General features: G+C 43.0%; 1 protein-coding gene across 1 annotated transcript in view; it reads right to left on the bottom strand.

Moving 5' to 3' along the window:
* Positions 1-1,699, bottom strand: part of CLSTN2 (calsyntenin 2) — a 528,546-nt gene extending 526,847 nt beyond the window's left edge. The window contains exon 1 of the mRNA XM_081804133.1: positions 1,415-1,699. Coding sequence (XP_081660259.1) covers positions 1,415-1,529 — 115 coding nt within the window. The 5' untranslated portion in view covers positions 1,530-1,699. The remainder of the gene's footprint in view (positions 1-1,414) is intronic.
* Between the last annotated feature and the right edge of the window lie 18,456 nt (positions 1,700-20,155).

The raw sequence follows: 20,155 nt of genomic DNA, 5'->3' as shown, positions 1-20,155 counted from the left end.
CTTTTAAAAAAAAAAAAGGAGGGGGGGCTGAATTGTTGAAAAGAAACAGGATGTCTGCTTATGAAATGGTTTCAAAATCATGTCAACAAAAATGTAAGGTTAGAGAATAAGCAGAAACTCTCCTATTCTTTGCTCAAATTTATCATTCACAAGTTGTGGAAGAAGCATCCCTGAGATCCAAAGGAGGCAAACTATCTACTCTCCTCACCCTCCAAGAGTAATTAAACCTGGTATACATTCCTTCCCTGAGCCACTGGTAAGCTATAGTTCAAAGCCAGCTTGCAAAATCAGGTTGCCTCTAATAGGGAACCTGTTTATCTACAGGTGCAAACCCCTCCGGCCCCTGATGATGGTCAGACAAGATTCCAGCGATCACGTTCCCCCCTCCTCGTTACGTGGCGGATTTGGCCACAGCCCCCAAACCAAGCGCATACCCTGCTCGTCAGCAGCGCAAAGAATCAACAAGTTATCACTAAGCTGGGCGCTCCAGCCGAGATCTGCTACTGCCTCCCCAGCGCCCACCTTCACCCGGCTCCCTCTCTGCTCCTCCCTCGCCCCTCCCCGCACCGTCCTGCACGTGACCTTCTCTTTCAGATCCGCCCTCCGGTCGCCCCTACCCCAGCGCCCTCCCCTCGCACCCAGACAGCTGTCAAAGTACGCTGCTCGCCAGCCTACTGTCTCCTTACAGCGCCGGGCGTTCACCAGGACCTTGCAGCCTTCTGGGAGGGAGCAGCGGGGAGGTCAGCATCTCCCACCGCACCGGGTGGGCGGGGGAAGGGCGCCAGGTGGGCCCCAGCGGAGTCGGAGAGGCGGCGGGGGGCTGGGGGGCGTCACATCCCACACTTCTCCGGACTCCGCGGCCCACCGGGAGGGCGTGCGTTCCCAGGGGAGCCACAGCCGCCCTGGCGGAGCCTGAGGCGAGCCGGGGCGGGGGCGGGGGCGGGGGAGCTTCCCTGGAGCCTACAAGTTTCCATCCACCTCCGAGCCGGAGAAGCGCTCTGCTCCGTCCTTTGAAGGCACCGCCGCCGATTCCCTCCCTCAGGGCAGGAGCAGACAACTGTCTCTTCTACCCGGCGCCCGAGCCCAGCTCAAGCAGTCCCCGGGCTGGGGCCCGCGACGCCCTCACTACGCTCCCACCCCGCCACACACAGCCCCCAAAGTTGTCCAGACTTCCGCAGACCTCCCCTTCTCCTGCGTCCCTGGACCCCGTCCAGGGTAGGGCCGGCGTCTGCAGGTGGAGCCTTTCAGGTCCGGGGCGCAGGGCGCTCACTTCGGGGATCCCGAGCGCACAGAGGCCGGGAGCTGCGGCAAGGGAGGGCGTGCATTTCTAGCGTGAGCCCGGGTCCCCGCGCTTGCACCCGTAAGCCCGCCCTGCCTCCCTCTTTGGAGAGGACGAAACTTCCCCAGCACCCACCTTTAGCCGCGAGGAGGCGGCGCCGCCGGCTGCCCCCGCCGCCGTCGCGGCCGCTGCCGCTCCCCACGCCCAGCGCCAGCAGGAGCGGCACCCAGCACAGCCTCCCGGTCAGCATCCTCGCCGCTGCCGCCGCCGCCGCCGCCAACCAGCTGCCGCTGCCGCCTGCTGCCCGCGCCGGCTCTCGCCTGCGGGTGCCCGCCGGGCCGCGGCTGCCTCGCTTTGCCTGCTGGGTGCGCTTCGGGTGCCGCCGCGCTCGGCCTCCGCTGCCCGCCGCCGCGCCGCTCGCTCGCTCGCCGCCAGCAGCCGCGCTCACTGGCGCGGACCCGGAGCGGCTCCGGCGCTCACCCCGGGACGGCCCGTGACGTCACGGGGGGAGGGAGGTGGCTCCTGCATATTCATGAGACGCGGACACCGGCCCTGCTTCCGCGCTCCCGGCTCCGCGGCCCCGACCCCCAACTTTCCTCCAGCGTCCTCACGCTCCCGGGCGCTCGTGCTCCAGGCAGGACTCGGCTCCGGTAGGACCGCGGCGGGCCGCTGCGGCGAGCCCTCCCGCCCGCGCCCCGGCTCCGGCTCCCCAAATAACTGCCTCAGGAGACGGCGGGGCCCCTCAGAAAGTGGTCACCTGGGGCCTGCGCGTCGTCTGCTGCGGCACAGGGGACCCTGCCCTGCCACGCCCTTGGAGCTGACATCGGTGCGGAGGGCCGGGCGGGTGTGCTGCGGGTCCTGCCCTTGGCCGGGCGTCTGGACGCTCTGTGCCGCCTGGTCTGGGGAGGGCGCCAGGCACACGCGAGAGCTGGAGAACGCGAGCGCTGCTCTGGACTTGCCAGGCAGGGTAACTCTCCGTGGACCTGGAGGGCAATGGCCAGACTCCGCACCATCTTGGAGAGGCAGGTGCAGCTGCAGCCGCTGCTCTCAGAGGCTGATGAACCAGATCCGAAAAGCAAATTTGGGGTTCTGGGCCAGCAGTGGGGACATAAACTTCCCTGCAGTATGGTACCTAGACAAGAAGTTGCCACCTTTCTGTTGTCACTCCACATATCTAAGCCCAGGCCACCTGACGTCATGCTTTGTAACATTTCATGCCATTGAGTAATTGTCACTTCCCTGAGAGTAGGGGCCACGCACCTCTTGTCGACCCCCCACCACCCCAAAGCCACGCAAGGTTCATAAAAGTACTCAACATTAACTAATGGCTCAGAATAAGTCCTTGACCATATTTGCATATCTGCAGTGCCAATATCACACACAATTCAGGGTTCATAAGGAATAAATAACTTTTGTTTCTATATTTCTCTATTTTATTTATTCATTGATTCAACACATTTACTGAGGACCTAGACAGGTTGTATTACCCTGCCACTGGGCACTGGACTAGACATTAAAGGTCCAATGGCCAAAAAGAGTTGTCTGTCCTCTCCTCAAAGCCTTTGTTTCCCATCTGAGAAGCGAGAGAGGGCGGTAAATTACAAGGCTTTGTAAGTGTTATGGTCCTGCACATTCTTTATGTTGCTAGATCTGAGCGTATACAAATCAATTAACAAAATGTATATATTGCAACAGTGTCGAAACAGCAGCCTATAATTAATAACTGTTGTTTGGGGTGCTCAACAAAGCCATAAAATCCATTAACAGCCCTCATGCTGCTCAGCCCTTCTGCACCACCCTGGCAGCTCACCCAGAGCCACAGCAGTTGGGAAGGCCAACTAGTTCTTCCGCGTTTCCAGGCACCAAGAGGTGCTTGGCGAAGGGGGGAGGGGCAGCAGTGAATCACAGTGGCCACAGACAGGCTCAGACCAGGCAGGGCTCTTCACCTGCAGGTCTCCTTTAACCTACACAACCAACATCAGTGCTATTATTCTCATTTCACACATGAGGAAATAGAGGCTCCAGGCAAGTTAGGTAACTTCCTTGCCCAAGATCAAAGAGCTAATAAATGCCCTAGGCCAATGCCAGAATCTTGCCTTTTTCAGACTCAGTATCCAGATCTAGAAAGGATGGCAAGGAGAAGGGAAAGCTGACCCAGGCAAAATCAAGGAAATCAGCAAATACTGAAGAAATATAAATTTGTCTCATTTTCTTCCATTTACATTCCATCAAGTTACATATTTGCCTCTCCTTCATTTTCTCTAACCATTAGACTTACTTTAATGACTTACCTGCACTGTCCCTTGATATCATTCTACAGTGTTTCATTAGGACCCATTGGTTAGTCCCAAAAATTTTACATGAGATTTCAAATGCAGACTAAATAATGAGAAAGAAGAGGAAATACAGCTGATTGGAAAACATCCCCACCCCATGTAGTAGATGACCAAGAAAGAACACAACAGAGAGACACAGGGAGCAGACCAGTGACCAAGAGGCACAGTATTACCAGCCTCCGTCTCCTCTACAAACGGGGCTAATAACAATGCCTTTTGAGGGAGATGAAGTTCACTAGTGGCCCCCATTTGTTCATGTCTCCCTAAATCCATTCCCTTTGGATATGCTGTCCTACCCCAACTTAGAGCTTGGCCATATGACTTGCTTTGGCAAGTAGGAGAGTCACATGCATGTTTCCTTTTCCTTTCTTGGACCCCTGCCACCATCATAAGAACAAGCCCAGGGTAAGCCCCAGGAGGGTGAGAGACCATATGGAGCAGAGCTGAGCTGTCCAACCAGCCAAGACCAGCCCAAGCTGGTCAGCAACAATTTACCCACCAGCTGACCACAGTTACATGAGCAATCCCAGCAAGATCAGCCATGCCTGGCCCACATCAGAGCTGCCCAGTTGACTCATAAAACATAATAAATGGTTGTTGTATTAAGCTGCTATGTTTGGGGCAGGGGGTGGGAGGTTGATTAAGAAGTGTTACACCTACTTCATAAGGTCATTACAAGAAGCAAATGAGAAAATGTATATGAAATATTCAGTATGTTGCCTGGCACATAGTCAATGTCCAATAAATATAAAATGTCCCCTCTTCTCCCTATTTCCCAAGTCTCTGAAATGCCACTCATAACTCTGTTTCACTTGGGAGAAAGGCACCAACCTGGCTGAGGGGATGAAAGTGAGTTAAGTCCAGCCTTGGAAATACTCAGGCCACAAGAAGTTCAAGTCCACATCATCTGTGTGGAGCACTGCTGGGCCACTGCAGATGCAGAGAGTGGGTAAAGCCACCCAACAGTTAATGTGTCACATGGCGCCAGGCTTTGCAGTGGGGGTTTGACATTCCATACTTCATTTAATCCTTACAACAGCAGGTATTCTTTTCCCCTATTTTATTATAACCAGATTACTGGCTTAGAAAGTTTGAGTAAATTATCTACATTCACATGATTATGTTGAATATGAATTCATGTCTGCCTAATTCCAAATTCCATCTTCCTCCCACACATCATTGTTTCGAGAAAGACATGTAGAAAAAGTAAGCAGTGAAAAACAGTTTCATATGAGAAAAGGTACTTTTGCAATTTGATTTTTTTTTCCATCTTTATCCACCATCACCTCTGAGTAATAAATGCAATATGAATACAAGTCTCCGAATTTGTTGAGGCACTACCCTTTATTTTTGACTTGCAATTGGTGCATGTTCCTTTAAAGAACCAGGCTCAAAAAATGGTGAGCAGGATGATGTAAGTCCTTGGTCACTTTACGCCCCAAGCCCAGGGTCCCACCTGGTGGTGCAGTGATGAATCTCAGACAATTTATTTGGGTCAATAGTTTTTAATAGAATAGAATAGAATCTAACAGGAACAGGCCTGACATAAGCACAGCCAAACCCTCTCATTTTCACCAGGGTCATTAATGCTTTGCCTAATTAAGCACCAAAACACAGCCCCTGAATAATTTAAACTTGGTAAATGAAGAAAATAAATAAATCATAGCAGCTTATGGAAACCTGTTTCTGAAAAGAAAATTAAACAGAGGCTTTCTGTTTTTAATTTCATTCAATTAAAAGTACTTAACTTTAAAAGAAAGGTTGAAAATCTGATCCTTAAAGAACTGGAGCCCTTTACTGTTTCCCTCCCCCATCCTGGCAGGCAAAGCCAGGTCTTCATGACCCGCAAGCAGTTGGACAGGTTACAGAATTTCCAACATCTCTCAGATGTTTTGATGTTAGTGCAGACACTGCTGCTGCCAAAGGAGCTTTTTAAAGTTTAGGCATTTCTCTTCAGGAAAAAGCAAGACAGGCCTGTTCGTGACCAAATCCAGTTCATGTTCAACACTATTTAGACATGAGTGTTTTATGCTTGGCAAGGCAGAGCGCCCTGACTAAAAACAAATATGTCATTGATTATAGCAAGGAATTATTCCAGTATACTCTCCTATACTTCCCTTGGACTTGTATACCCTGTGGTGGTTTAAAAAAAAAAAAAAACAGCCATAAAATCCAATGACACTTCTCCCATTGAGGGATAGAATCTATTTCTCCTGCCCTTGAATCTGAGCAGACTTGTGACTGCTTCTTCCCACAGAATTCAGCAGAAGTGATGCTATGTGACTTCCCAGACTAGACCATAAAGGCAATGCAGCATCTGCCTTTCTCACTAGGATGCTCACTTTTAGAGCCTGGAGCCACCAGGGACAAAGTCCAACTACGCTGGGGCTGCCGTATTGTGTGGATCTCAGGCCACATAAGAAGGCCACATGCAGGTGTGCTGACAGCCCCAGCTGAGTCCAACATTTGAGTCATCCCGGAACCTTCAGATAATTTCATTGCTTAGCTGCTGACTCCCCTCCAGCTATTTGGATCTTCTCAGCTGAAGCCTCAGACATCATGGAATAGAGTAAAGCCATTTCCACTATGCCCTGCCCAAATCCCTGACCCACAAAATCCATGAGTGCAATAAAACGGTTGTTTATGCCACTAAGTTTTGGGGTGGTTTATAATGCATCAGGAGTAACTGGAACATACTTATTTTCATTTGTTCCTTACAACACAGACAGGGGACTGGAAAGTATGCTGAGGTAAGTCATGTGTGATTAGTCCCATTTTGTAGCTCAAATGTGGAGACTTGTGGAGGCCAAGAAGAGGAACCAGTAGAGCTTAGTGCGAAGAGAGTGACTTCCAGAATCATACAAAGCTAGATTCCAAACCCAGCTCTACCATTTGCTAACCATGTATGACTCAAGAAAGCTGCTTACTCTGTTTGGACCTCAGTTTCCTCAGCTACAACCTGGGACTAATGTAACCAAGGTTATTTTTTTTTTATTATTATTATTTTCATTTTATTATGTTTATCACCATACATTACATCATTAGTTTTTGATGCAGTGTTCCATGATTCATTGTTTGCGTGTAACACCCAGTGCTCCATTCAGTACATGCCCTCTTTAATACCCATCACCAGGCTAACCCATCCTCCCACCCCCCTCCCCTCTAGAACCCTCAGTTTGTCTTTCAGAGTCCATAGTCTCTCATGGTTCGTCTCCCCCTCCAATTCCCCCCCCTTCATTTTTCCCTTCCTACTATCTTCTTCTTTTTTTTTTTTAACATATAATGTATTAGTTTCAGAGGTACAGGTCTGTGATTCAACAGTCTTACACAATCATGGTTGAATGAATTGTAAAGAGCTGAATGTTTTCCCTGCCAGATGGTAGAGATACAGTAAACAAAGCCATCCATAGTGAGAGTAGAAACTCACCCAGGGCCACATGGGTTGTTGGTGGCCTTTTTCCTGGTCCTTAGTACAGTATTTGGTGTTTTCCATGCAGGCAAAATGTGGACATCTGTGGACACACATGGAACCACACCAGCTCAAGCCCCACCAGCACCTTGGCCAACAGTGCCAAGGAAAGCATCAGCCCACATGCAGTGCCAGAGCAGTTCAGATGTGCTATGAGTACCTACATCTACCTGTTCTGCCATTTCTGGGCTTTGTTCCACTAAAGGGGACAGGAAGGAACCTACCTTTTATTGAGCACCTACTATGAGCCAGACATTATATACATCCCCTCATTTAGTCATCCCACAGCTCGGGAAGGTGATTTATTCCTCCCATCAGACACTCAGGGAAACTAAGGTTCAAAGAGATTAAGTTATACTGTGTATTAGTCAGGGCTCACCAGAGAAATGGAACCAATGGGATAGAGAGAAAGATATAAGTATCTATATATCTATATCTGATAGAAAAATGATTAGATAGATAGATAGATAGATGATAAATGTGGAGAGAAAGAGATTGACTTATTATAAGGAATTGGCTCATGCAATTATGGAGGCCGTTAAGTCCCAAGATCTAGGTCCCAGATACCCAGAAGAGTCAATGGTGTAGTTCTAGTCCTAGTCTAAGAGCCTGGGGACCAAGAGAAACAATGGTGTAGTTTCAGTCCAAAAGCTGACAGCCTTGAGACCCAGGAAGAGCCCATATTTTAGTTCAAGTCCAAAAGCAGGAAAAAACAAGTGTCCCAGTTGAAAGGCAGTCAGGCAAGAGGAACCCTCTCTTACTCTGGGAGGGTCAGGCTTTTTGTTTTATTCAGGCCTTAAATTGATTGGAAGAGGGCCACCCACATTAGGAAGGCCATCTGCCTTATTCAGTCTACTGATTCAAATGTTAATCTCATCCAGAAACACCCTTACAGGAACACCCAGAATACCTCGTGGTCCAGTCAAGTTGACACATAAAATTAACCACCACATACTGCTGCAAATGAAGGGGTTGGGATTCGAACTGAGGTCAGTCTGCCTCTGAAGTTATATTTTGTCCAGCCAAATGAGCCAATCTGTCCAGCTGCCATCATGGCTCTAGATGCTGGGTTTGGATAGAGACCAGGTGGGCTGTCCTGAGTCACCCTGACTGTAAACCAGTGCAAGTTTTACCCAGCAGCCTTTGCCTTTCAGTAAGCTTTCATACTTTCCCAGGATAGAATCCTGTCACCCTGCTGCCTCAATCATCCCTGATAGGTCTTCCCCAGGATGTTCCTTCCTACTTTCTTTCCTTTTTCTGTTTCTAAGGGCCTGACTTGAGTCCCCTGCCTCGAGTTTTCCACTGTGCCCACCCTCTCCTACCTGGTGTTCACACAACCAGCTGCTTAGCTGTCGACACTCAGCTCTGCCCCACTACTCAGGGATCCTCCAAAGCTCCGCAAGACCTATAGCAGGAGGTCAAGATTCTTACCAGTCTGGCTTTCACCTCCATTGATAACCCAACTTCCATTACTATGCTTCTGACTGCTGTCTTCACTGTCTGTCAGAAAGTTCAATGCCAATCCTGCCTCCCACACATTTGCCCACACTACATCCTCTACTGCCGTGGGTTGAATTAAACCCCACCCCTCCAAATTCCTATGTCGAAGTCCTAACTCCCAGCACCTCAGAATGTGCCTGCATCTATAGAGAGGGTCTTTAAAGAGGCAGTTAATGTAAAATGAGGTCCCTAGGATGGGCCCTAATCCAATATGACTGGTGTCCTTATCAGAAAAGAAAATTTGGGAGCACCTGGGTGGCTCAGTCAGTTAAGCCTCTGTTAAGTGTCTGCCTTCAACTCAGGTCATGATCCCAGGGTCCTGGGATCGAGCCCTGCATCAGGCTCCCTGCTCGGCGGGGAACCTGCTTCTCCCTCTCCCTCTGCCTGCCACTCTGCCTATTTGTGCTCTCTCTCTCTCTGTGTCAAATAAATAAATAAAATCTTGAAAGAAAGAAAAAGAAAGAAAGAAAGAAAGAAAGAAAGAAAGAAAGAAAGAAAGAAAGAAAGAAAGAAAAAGAGATTTGTCCACCCACGTAACAGAGTGAGGACCCAGGGAGAAGACAGCCATCTACAAGCCAAGAGGACAGGCCTCAGAAGAAGCCAACCTTGCCAACATCTTGATCGCAGACTCTAGCTTCCAGAATTGTGAGAAAATAGGTTGTTTAAGCCATTCAGTCTGTGGCACTATGTTGTGGCAGCCCTAGGAAAGGAACCCAACTACCCCCAGCCTCCCTCCCCTTCCCCATGTAGCCCACTCAGTCCTACCTCCAGTATCTGTCTCTCCTAACTCCCCAGCACACATTTATTCTAAAGTCCTCTAGAGGCTCTCCATCATATTTGAAATTTTAAAAAAGCCATTTTAGGCTAACTCACCAAGCCCAATTTGATCTGTTCCTGCTTGCTTCTCAGACCACTCTCTCCCTGTCCATTGGACTTTGCTCTTTTGAACATGACAAGGTCTTCTCTGCCATGAAGCTGTACCCTTTCCTGAGATGGTACTTCCCTCTGAACATCACATGACATTCAGGTCTCATCTTAAATGTCACCTCTCCAGATATTTTCTTATGAATTTACTTGTTCATTTTTTTTCCTGTCTCTTCCCAATAGAATATAGATTTTAGGAGAGGAGAGCCCCATGTGCCTGGCACATGGGTACTGGACTGTTATTGAATGAATAAGTGGTTTACCTTCCCTGAACAGAGTGATTTTTTCTGCATCACTCTTTTCTGACTATTTCACCAAACAATGTATTGCAAAACCACTGAAATGTACACTCTTCTTATAGAAAATATAGAACTGATATTTTCATGTAGCTTGAGCATTTTTCTAGAAAATCCAAACTATTCTTAATGGTGGGGTGGTGGTAAAAAATAAGAGAGTATCCTGAGGGGTTGGTAGTGCAGACACTGTTTTCATTTTATACATGAAGAAATGGAAGTGAAGAGAGGTCACTCCCCTGGCCTGAGGTCACACAGCCTGGGCTGGGTTCTAGCTGTCTTGAGTCCTGGTCCAGAGCTCTTTCTCTACACCATGTCCACTTACATAATGGGGGGTTAATAAGTAATCAAATGCCAGTTGCTTACAATACCTAGAGCAGACTGAACTAGGAGTCAGGAAATGCCTTCCACACAAAACATCCCAGTGGAGAGGTCCCTGTGATAGAGAAGTGACAGGACAGCATTTCGTTGCTTTCCCAACCCAGAGAAAGAGTCTACCCATGCCTGCTCCCCCTTCAGAGGCTTCCGGTCTGAGGCTGACAGCTGACCACCTCGACTGACCAAGGAAATCATCCCACCGAAGTAATTTTAAAGTTTTATGTCTTTCGGTTTCTCAATATTTAAGAAATTTTTTCCAAGTTAGCGTGGTTATGTGTAGTGAATCATGTGTCCAAAGGGGACAGGATATATTATATCACCTTCACTCAATGTTCTACAACACCTGGGAATGTCAAAAAACAGTGTTGCGTGGATGGCCCATGATAAATGGTAGGTATTCGCCAGCAGAAGAATTGAAGGACATGAAAAACCAGAACCTTGTTGAAATGGCAAAGTGGGGCTCCGTTCCTGCTTTAGTCCGTGAGCGACTGAATACCGGAAACTGACTTCACTGTAAAAAAAAATTAAGCTATTTTTTGGATTTAGAGTTTGAAGATGAGTACTCTTAAATCAGACTATTAAAATCCAAACTAAATACATTTCCCTAAAATTAGTCTAAAGGTTGATTTAATACTACAATGACTTAGAAGAAAAGGAGAGAGGGACAAAGGGTTCTCAGAGAGCAACTACACAAACAATGATTAAGGATTCTGAGGATTTATAGAACACAATTCGTATACATGAATATGAAATTCTGTACTTTACAAACGGAGATTAGGGCTTCTTTTAAACTCTTCCTAGAAACTGATCCGATGCCTGTATCTCCAAAGTGCTTAATACATGTCCATAATTAATAAATTCTTTAAATATCTGAACTGTTATTCAGGAGCAAATATGAAATAAGGACACTTTCAGACACCCAGTGCTAGTTTTCTAGCAGGCCCTCGTGGAAGAAAACTCTAAGATAAAAGGAGGAATAGAGAACAATAAAGAACATGTGGATAGATCTAAACAAGATTTAAATCAGAAAATGAAAACATTAGCTAAAATGATGAGTAATTTGCGTGGCATACAAACAAAAATCGCAAGAAAACGCTGGGCAAAAATAACATAGACTAGAATGGAGAGATCAGAATTAAAATATCCCAGGCTCCATGTATTGTTCTGAAATAGAATGGAGATATGGATGACATTTAGGCTGCTCACCAAGTGTTCTTGTTTAAATTTTAACGGTAAGCAGTTAAAGATTAGATATAGAACAAATAACTTTCAAATTATTAGAAAAAAGGAGGGAATGGAAGAAAACTCAAGTCGATAAATGATGGTAAAGGAATAAAGAATATGCATAGGAAAGGCATATTTATTAGAACAAAATAAATTGATATAATAAACACAAATATATCATTACTAAATATGAAAGGAATAAACTTACCTATTAATAATGGAGATTCAAAATTAGATATTTTTTAAATGCTGTCATAAGTTGTTTACAAGTGGAACACCTAAAATATAAGTACAGAGAAAAGTTGAAAGTCACAGTGTGTGTATTCATATTCATATGTGTGTATAAAGAAGTTTTACTAAAAACAATGAGGGTCATTGCATAAATATAAAATGTTAAATTTGCCAGGAAGAAATAATAGTTCTAATCTTCTTCATACTTAATAACATAACCTCAAAATATATAAAGCAAAAATTTACAGAATTACAAGATTCATGAATTCACAATCACAATAAAAGATGCTTCATTTTGTAATTTGTAGGTCAAGCCTGTAAAATTTAGTAAGAATAGAGAACATCTGAAAAATACAACGATGAGCAATTCTGCTCTAATGGGCCAATTTAAACCCAGCAATGAACAATTAAAGTAGATATTTTTATTTTCAAACACAAATTGTATATTTACAAAGCAAGTGTCAACAAATAGTAAGGTGTCTACACCATGTAGACATTTTTTTATCACCATTATGCTAAAACACAATAACAAGAAATGTTCTAAAATGTTCACATATTTGGAAATTGAGGGGAAAACTTCTAAATGGCTAGTAGCTCAAAGAGAAAATAAAAATTTAAATTTTAAAAAAATTTAGAACTGAACGACAGTGAAAATACCACATAATAACACAGAATGAAGCTAACGTATTTAGAAAAAATCGTATTTAATACACATCTTGGAAAAGAAACAAGTCTGAAGACTTTTGAGTGGAGCATGCAACACAAAAAGTTACACGATGTACAGTGATAGTACCTGGGATTGCGTGATGTTGCAGAAGCAACAGACAAACAAAGAAATGGGACAGAGTAGAGAGCCAGGAAATAGATGAATACACGTGTAAAAACTTAACATGTGCTTAGAAGTCAGTGAAGGAAAGGACGGACACTCTGTCAATGGTAATAAAAGAACTCCAGATGGAACAAAGTCTTCATCTGAAAAATGCAAAATCACAAATTTTAGAAGAAATTTTGGAATATTTGTTATGGCTTGCAAGTAAGGAAAAAAAAATCTCTTAAATGCAAAACAAAAAGCACAAATCATGAAGAAAGTATTGATATATTCAGTACATTAAAATTAAGAACTTTTGTTCATTAGAAGACACCATAAATAAAGTGAAATGTGAAACCATACAGGAAAATTGATATTTGCAACCCTATAACTAACAAAGGACTGGTACCAGAATATATGAAAAATTCCTACACATCAGTAAGAATAAACTAAGCAATTAAGAAACTAGGGGAAATTTATAAACTGGCAATTCGTAGAAAACTAAATCTGAAAGGCAAATAAACACACACACAAAATGCTCAATATCATAAGTCAGCAGGGAAATAGAAATTTAAAACAATAAAAAGATACTTCTCAGGTCTGAATGTTTGTATCTCTCCAGTAGTCATATGTTGAAACCTAATCCCTAAGGTGATGGTATTTGGAGGTGGGGCCTTTGGGGGGGTGACTGGGTCATGAATCCTGGGATTAGTGCCCTTATAAGAGAACCCACTCCCCAGGGAGCTCCAGAACCCCTTTTGGCATATGAAAATAGGAGGAGACAGCAGCCCAGAAGACCCTCACTGGAAGGTGCTGTCGCTCTGATCTCAGACTGCCAGCCTCCAGAACTGTGAGAAATAAACTCTTGTTGTTTGTAAGCCGCCCCATTTGTGGTATTTTATTATAGCAACCTGAACAGACCAGAAGAGGTATTGTTTCACACATATCAAAATTAAAAACGTTTTAAAAGTCTAACAATACCATACACTGGTGAGAATGAAGAGCAATGGGAAGATTCATACTGAAGGTGGGAATATAATTGGTACAACTACTTTAGAAAGCATTAGGTAGAAGCTATGGAAAACTGAATAAACTGAATATACATGTATTTTCCACAATCTAATGTAGTTTCCTAGGGCTGCTGTAAGAAAATGCCACCAACTGGAGGGCTTCAAACAACAGAATTTATTCTCTCAGAATTCTGGAGGCTAGAAGTCAGAAATTGAGATGTCAGTAGGACCATGCTCTCTCTCTGAAGCTTCTAGGGGAAGACCCTCCCTTGCCCCTCCGGGTTTCTGGTAGCCTGGAATGTTCTTTGCCTTGTGGCAGCAAATTCTAATGTCACCACTGACTTTGCATGGACTTCTCCCTGTGTCCCTGCATCTTCACATGGCCATCTTCATCTCCTATTGGATTAGGAGCCTACTCTACTCCGGGATGACCTCATCATAACTGACCTAATTGTACCTGCAAGCACTCTATTTCCAAATAAGCTCACATTCTAAGAACTGGGAGTTAGGAGGACTTCTTGCGCAGGGACACAATTCCACCCATAGCCATATCTGTTGGTTATATATTTAAAATACATTTTAAATATATATATGTTTATGTATATATATACACACATGAAAACATGTATATAAATGTTCACTGCAGCATCTTTCATAATTATGAAAATAGAAAAATATAAATATCTTCAACAGAAGATGAGTTCATCAATTATGATATATTCATGCAATGGGATATTACATAGCAATTAAATTAAGTAAAACTTGTAGCAAATGGGAAAACCAAAATACATGAAGATAAACAAAATAAAAATTGAAAGTTTCCAGGGGCGCCTGGGTGGCTCAGTTGGTGAAGCATCTGACTTTGGCTCAGGTCATGATCCCAGGGTCCTGGGATGGAGCCCCGCATCAGGCTTCTTGCTCAGCGGGGAGCCTGCTTCTCCCTCTGCCTACCGCTCCCTCCTGCTTATGCTCTGTCTCTCTCTCTGTCAAGTAAATAAATAAAATCTTTAAAAAAAATTTAAAGATTCCATTTTGAACAGCATAATAAATTAGATATTAAAATAATGGGTAGGGATGCCTGGGTGGCTCAGTCATTAAGTGTATGCCTTCGGCTCAGGTCATGATCCCAGGGTCCTGGGATCAAGCCCTGTGTCGGGGTCCCTGCTCTGTGGGAGGCCTGCTTCTCCCTCTCCTGCTCCCCCTGCTTGTGTTCCCTCTCTGGCTTTCTCTTTCTTTGTCAAATAAATAAAATCTTTTTAAAAAAATTAGGTAATGGGCAGAACAGAAGAGTTTTAAATACATTGCTGGGCTGCTGCAAAAATAAGGATTCTACAAAATCTAAAATGAATTGAAACCAGAACTCCTGGAAAATATGTGAGCAACAGAGCTGGCTTTGCCCTAAGTGATTTTGCCAGCCTTGTAGACCTTGAGTCTCACCTTTAATGTCTGTCTAGCATATGACACTCAGAACCTAAAGTCTATGTTCCAGTCTAGGAGGTCACACCTTTACTACAAAAGAGAATGGGGAATAAAACTGACCACATGGAAAAGGATAGCAAGGACACTTGTTGTCTAAATTTAACCCTGCATAGATGAAATATGTTATCTGCGCATTCAAAAAAAAAAAAATCAAGCAGGAAATTGAAATTAAAGTCCTAAGGTAGTAGCACCTGTAGGTGGCAGAAACAAATGTACACACTGAGGTGCAAAACTTAACATAAGCCTCAAAGAATCACCACAGGTAAAGTTGGGAGTAGAACAAATAGCACAACCTCAACTACATGCACATACATGATTTCAACCCAGCAGAAACAAACAACACATAGCAGAAACAGATACACACAGACGTCAGACATTGGCATTTAGAGACACAAAAATCTAAATAAGTATGTGTAATATACCTAAAGAAATAAAAGAGAAGTTTGGAAATACCAACAGGATAGAAGGGATAGAATACATCTTTAGATATAAAAGACAAAAGTGGACAAATTAATGGGCAAATGAATCCACAAATATATGTAGCTGCAGAGAGAAATTGCAAACTGCAAAATGGATCCCGATAATTACTCAAAATTCAGGCCAGAGAGATGATGATATTTAAAAAATATAAAAGAGGGGCACCTGGGTGGCTCAGTCGTTAAGCGTCTGCCTTTGGCTCAGGTCATGGTCACGGGGTCCTGGGATTGAGCCCCGCCTAGGACTCCCTGCTCTGGAGGGAAGCCTGCTTCTCCCTTTCCCACTCCCCCTGCTTGTGCTCTCTCTCGCGCTGTGTCTCTCTCTGTCAAATAAATAAATAAAATCTTTAAATATATATACGTATATATATATATATACATATATATATATAAAAGAAAAGTCAAAGTATAGGGAAGATAGAGGGAGAATCAAATATAATTGGAATTCCAGAAGACAAAAGAGAAAAAAAGGAAGAGATATTGTAAACATAGATAATTTCTGAAAATATTCCAGAATTGCTGAGAGTTGCCAAGTCTCTGGTACAGAAATCCTAATAAATTAAAAGATGGGTAAATATTTTTAGAAATCCACATCAAAATACATCAAAGTGAAACCTGAGAACACTGTAGAAAAAGAGATCTCAAAAGCAAGCCGACAAGGAGCAGTTTGATGATGACTTTTCTATAGCAACAGTGGGAGCCAGAGCACAAAATGCTGAAAGAAAAGAAATGTCAAGCTATAGTTCTATGCCCAGCAAAAATGTCTTTCAAGAAAGAAAATGAAATAAAGCCATTTTCAAACCCTCCCCAAAAAAGAAAAAGAAAATCTTATCACCAAAATTACTCTAATTAACAGAAATTATAAAGGAATAGGGAAATAATCCCAGATGGAAACTCAGAGTTGCAAGAAGAAATGGTGTGGTATGGTCGTCAGAATAATGCCCCTAAAGAAGTCCACATCCTGATCCTTGGGATCTGTGAATATATTACCTAACATGGCAAAGGAGAATTATGTTTGCAGGTGGAATTCAGGTTGCCATTCAGCTAACCTTAAAATAAGGAAAATGTCCCAGATTATTGGAGTGGACCCAGTGTAATCACAGTCGTCCTTAAATGTGGAATAGGGAGGAAGAAGAGGAGGTTGGAGAGATGGCAGCATAAATCTGTGTTGTTTAAGCTACTAAGTTTGTAGCAAATTGTTAATGGCAGCAATAGGAAACTCATCCAAATGGGGAGCAAGGCTATCGATAAATACCTGTGTAAATGTAACAAATGTTCACAGTGTAAAATAACAAGAACAATGCCAATTATGAAGCAAAGAGGATGGAATTTAAATATTGGACCATAAGAGCATATATATTGTAGAGAATATATTAGTCAGAGTCCTGTCAGGAAATTAGAAACATCACAGTGATTTGAACACAGAAAATTTAATATAAAGAATTATTAATAGCGACTGGAGTAATGTGGAATTAGCTAGTGAGAGTGAAAGGTTTATAAATAATACAAGAATGGCAGATATAAGAAACAACCACTAGGTCTTGGGTGGGTTAGAGTCCTCCACACTTCCCTCAGAACTGAGATCCAAACATCACTGCAAAAGGCAAAGCTTGGCTCACTGGACAGCAGAGAATTCACTGAGGTGCAGGGCTGGGAGGACCTGCTGGAATCGGCCCTCTGGGGCACCACTAGAGGCCGCAATCAGATGGGCAGCAAGCCTTGGAATTTGGGAGGTGCTAGAGAAGTTGCAACCAACCAGAAAGGCCCCTGTCTGTGGGAGGCGTGCACTTCTCCAGGCAGGTGGGGTTGGGGGTTGCAGGCCAGCTGTGTGGGACAAAAGGCAGGTAGAGGGTCACTAGAAGTTGTCATAATTTGTTAAGTGTGCATGCTGAAATAGCAGCGTAAGCACTGAAAGAGTAAACACAGAAGATGTGACTGCCGAGCACGTATACTGAAAAAGATAAAATTAGAAGAAAAACAATACTAGCAAAAGCAACTCAATCAATCCAAAGAAGACAAGAGTAAGGGGAAACAGAAACAGAAACAGTGGGACGAATAGAAAGTACATAATTAGCACTCAGACATAAATACAACTTTTTAAAAATGTAAACTCTTCAATTAATAACTCTTCAGTTAAAAGACAAGGATTGCCTGATTAGAAAATAAATCCCACTATATGTTGATTTCAAGAGATGTAATGAAACATATTGCCTGAAACATAAGGACTCAGTAAGATGAAATTCAAAGGATGTGTAAAGATAGATGAAGCAAACACTAGCCAAAAGAACAGGAGTATTTCTATTAACATCCGCCAAAGCAGGATTTAAGGTAAAAAGGTTCACTACATCAATATCAAATATTCAGTTCACAAAGAAGATAAAACAGTTCTAAACTTCTAGTTTCTTAATAACAGAGCCTCAAAATACATAAGGTAAAATGTTGAAAGAACTAAGGGAAAAATAGAAATGTGTACCATTCGTAGGAGGGAACTTTATCAGATTTCTTTCAGTAACTTCTTTTAGACATTAAGGAGGTAAAAACTGAGTAAAGGTGTAGAAAATATAGAGCAAAATTATTAAGGTGAATAAAGAGGACATTATAGCACATCACACCCAACCAATGGAGAATATGTATTCTTTCCAAACACACAGAAACCATTTGTAGTAGTCAGTACTGCCTGTCTCAGTTCAATGAAAAGACTGACCTATGCACTGTTTTCTCTGTCTACAACACAAGTTATAAAACAAAAACAAAAATATAATAAGACAAATAGCTTTGGGGCGCCTGGGTGGCTCAGTCAGTTAAGAATCTGCCTTCGGGGGCACCTGGGTGGCTCAGGTGGTTGAGCGACTGCCTTCAGCTCAGGTCATGATCCTGGAGTCCCGGGATCAAGTTCCGCATCAGGCTCCCTGCTCGGCGGGGAGTCTGCTTCTCCCTCTGACCTTCCCCCCTCTCATGTGCTCTCTCTCTCTCTCTCTCATTCTCTCTCTCAAATAAATAAATAAAATCTTTAAAAAAAAAAAAAAAAAGAATCTGCCTTCGGCTAAGGTCATGATCCCAGGGTCCTGGGATGGAGCCCCGCATCGGGCTCCTTGCTCAGCGGGGAGCCTGCCTCTCCCTCTCCTGCCTGCCTCTCTGCCTACTTGTGCTTCTATCTCTCTGTCAAATAAATAAATAAATAATCTTTAAAAAAATTTTTTAAGAAAATAAGACAAATAGCTTTAAACTTTTTATGTTTGGAAGCTTGAAGACACAACGAAAACACTCCTAAATCAAAGAAGAAAACATACCAGAATTACAAAAGCAAGCAAAAGTATTGAATAGGGGACATTCCGGGCACAGCCAAAGCAGCACTTAGAGGGAAGTTATATCCTTAGTGGTTATCTTAGAAAATGAAATTATTCACATTTAATGAGCTAAGCCAAGGACATTAAAATAACTTCCAAATCAAGCAAAACAAAAGGAGCAATAAAGATAAAAAGAGAAAACAATTAAATGGAAAGCAAATGATGAAAAGAGGAACAATAAAGCCAGAATTGGTGCTTTAAAGAATATGATTGAAATAGGCAAAACTCTGAAACAATTAATGCAGAAAAAAAGAGAGAAAGCATAAGCTATATTAACCATAAACAATATTAAGAATGAGAAGGAGGACAAAATTAATGTGCTACAGACATTAAAAAGATAAGAGGATATTCTAAATAATTTATGCTGATAAATTTTAAAACTGATGAAATAAATTCCTAAAAAGCTGAAAATTATCTTCAAAATGTCAACGTTCTGAAAGATACTTTTAAAAGGCTTGGGAATCATTCTAGTGAGAAGGAAACTAAAGAGAAATGGAAAGTGCAACATGTGATTATTTTCTTGGAGCCTAGGTCAATTAAAAAAATTTTAAACCTATAAATGATACTACTGGAACATTAAGGGAAATATGAATGTTATTGAATATTAGATAACAGAATAATATCAATGTCAAACTACCTGTGAGTGGTAGTAGAAAAACACTACCTAGTGAAATATTTACAGGTGTCATACTGTATCTACAGCTAACTCTTAAGTGACCCAGAAAAAAAATGTATGTGTATCTATAGTTTTGCATGTGTCTGTGTGTGTGATTGGGACAGAGGAAGAAGGGAGGGAAAGAGAGTTCAAGGAAGGAGAATACAAATGTGGCAAAATGTTAACAATTAGTGGATCTAGGTGGAAGGTATATGAATGTTCATTGAGATAGTCTTGAAACTTCCAGATAGTTTGAAAATTTTCAAAATAATTTAAATACAAATTAACAATATAAACATTATATACAATAGAAATATAATAAAAACACTATTAAGAATATTAACTCAGGGGTACCTGGGTGGCTCAATCCGTTAAGTGTCTGGGATCAGGTCATGATCCCAGAGTCCTGGGATCGAGTCCCACATCCTGCTCCCTGCTTAGCAGGGAGTCTGCCTCTCCCTCTGCCTGCCATTTCTCCCTGCTTGTGCTCTCTCTGTCTCTCTCAAATAAATAAATAAAATCTTAAAAAAAAGAATATTAACTCAAACAATATAGGAAGTGATCCAGTAATTTAAATCATCTCTCATAAAAAACACTAGGCTAATGTGTTTTTGTTTTTTTTTTTATTCTTATGTTAATCCCCATACATTACATCATTAGTTCTAGATGAAGTGTTCCATGATTCATTGTTCGTGCACAACACCCAGTGCTCCATGCAGAACGTGCCCTCCTCAATACCCACCACC

Source organism: Leptonychotes weddellii, chromosome 1 (genome assembly GCF_054177405.1).
Source record: "Leptonychotes weddellii isolate Sample4059 chromosome 1, ASM5417740v2, whole genome shotgun sequence".
NCBI lineage: Eukaryota > Metazoa > Chordata > Mammalia > Carnivora > Phocidae > Leptonychotes > Leptonychotes weddellii.
The sequence above is the reverse complement of the archived record's forward strand: the minus strand, read 5'-3'. Positions and strand labels throughout refer to the sequence as shown.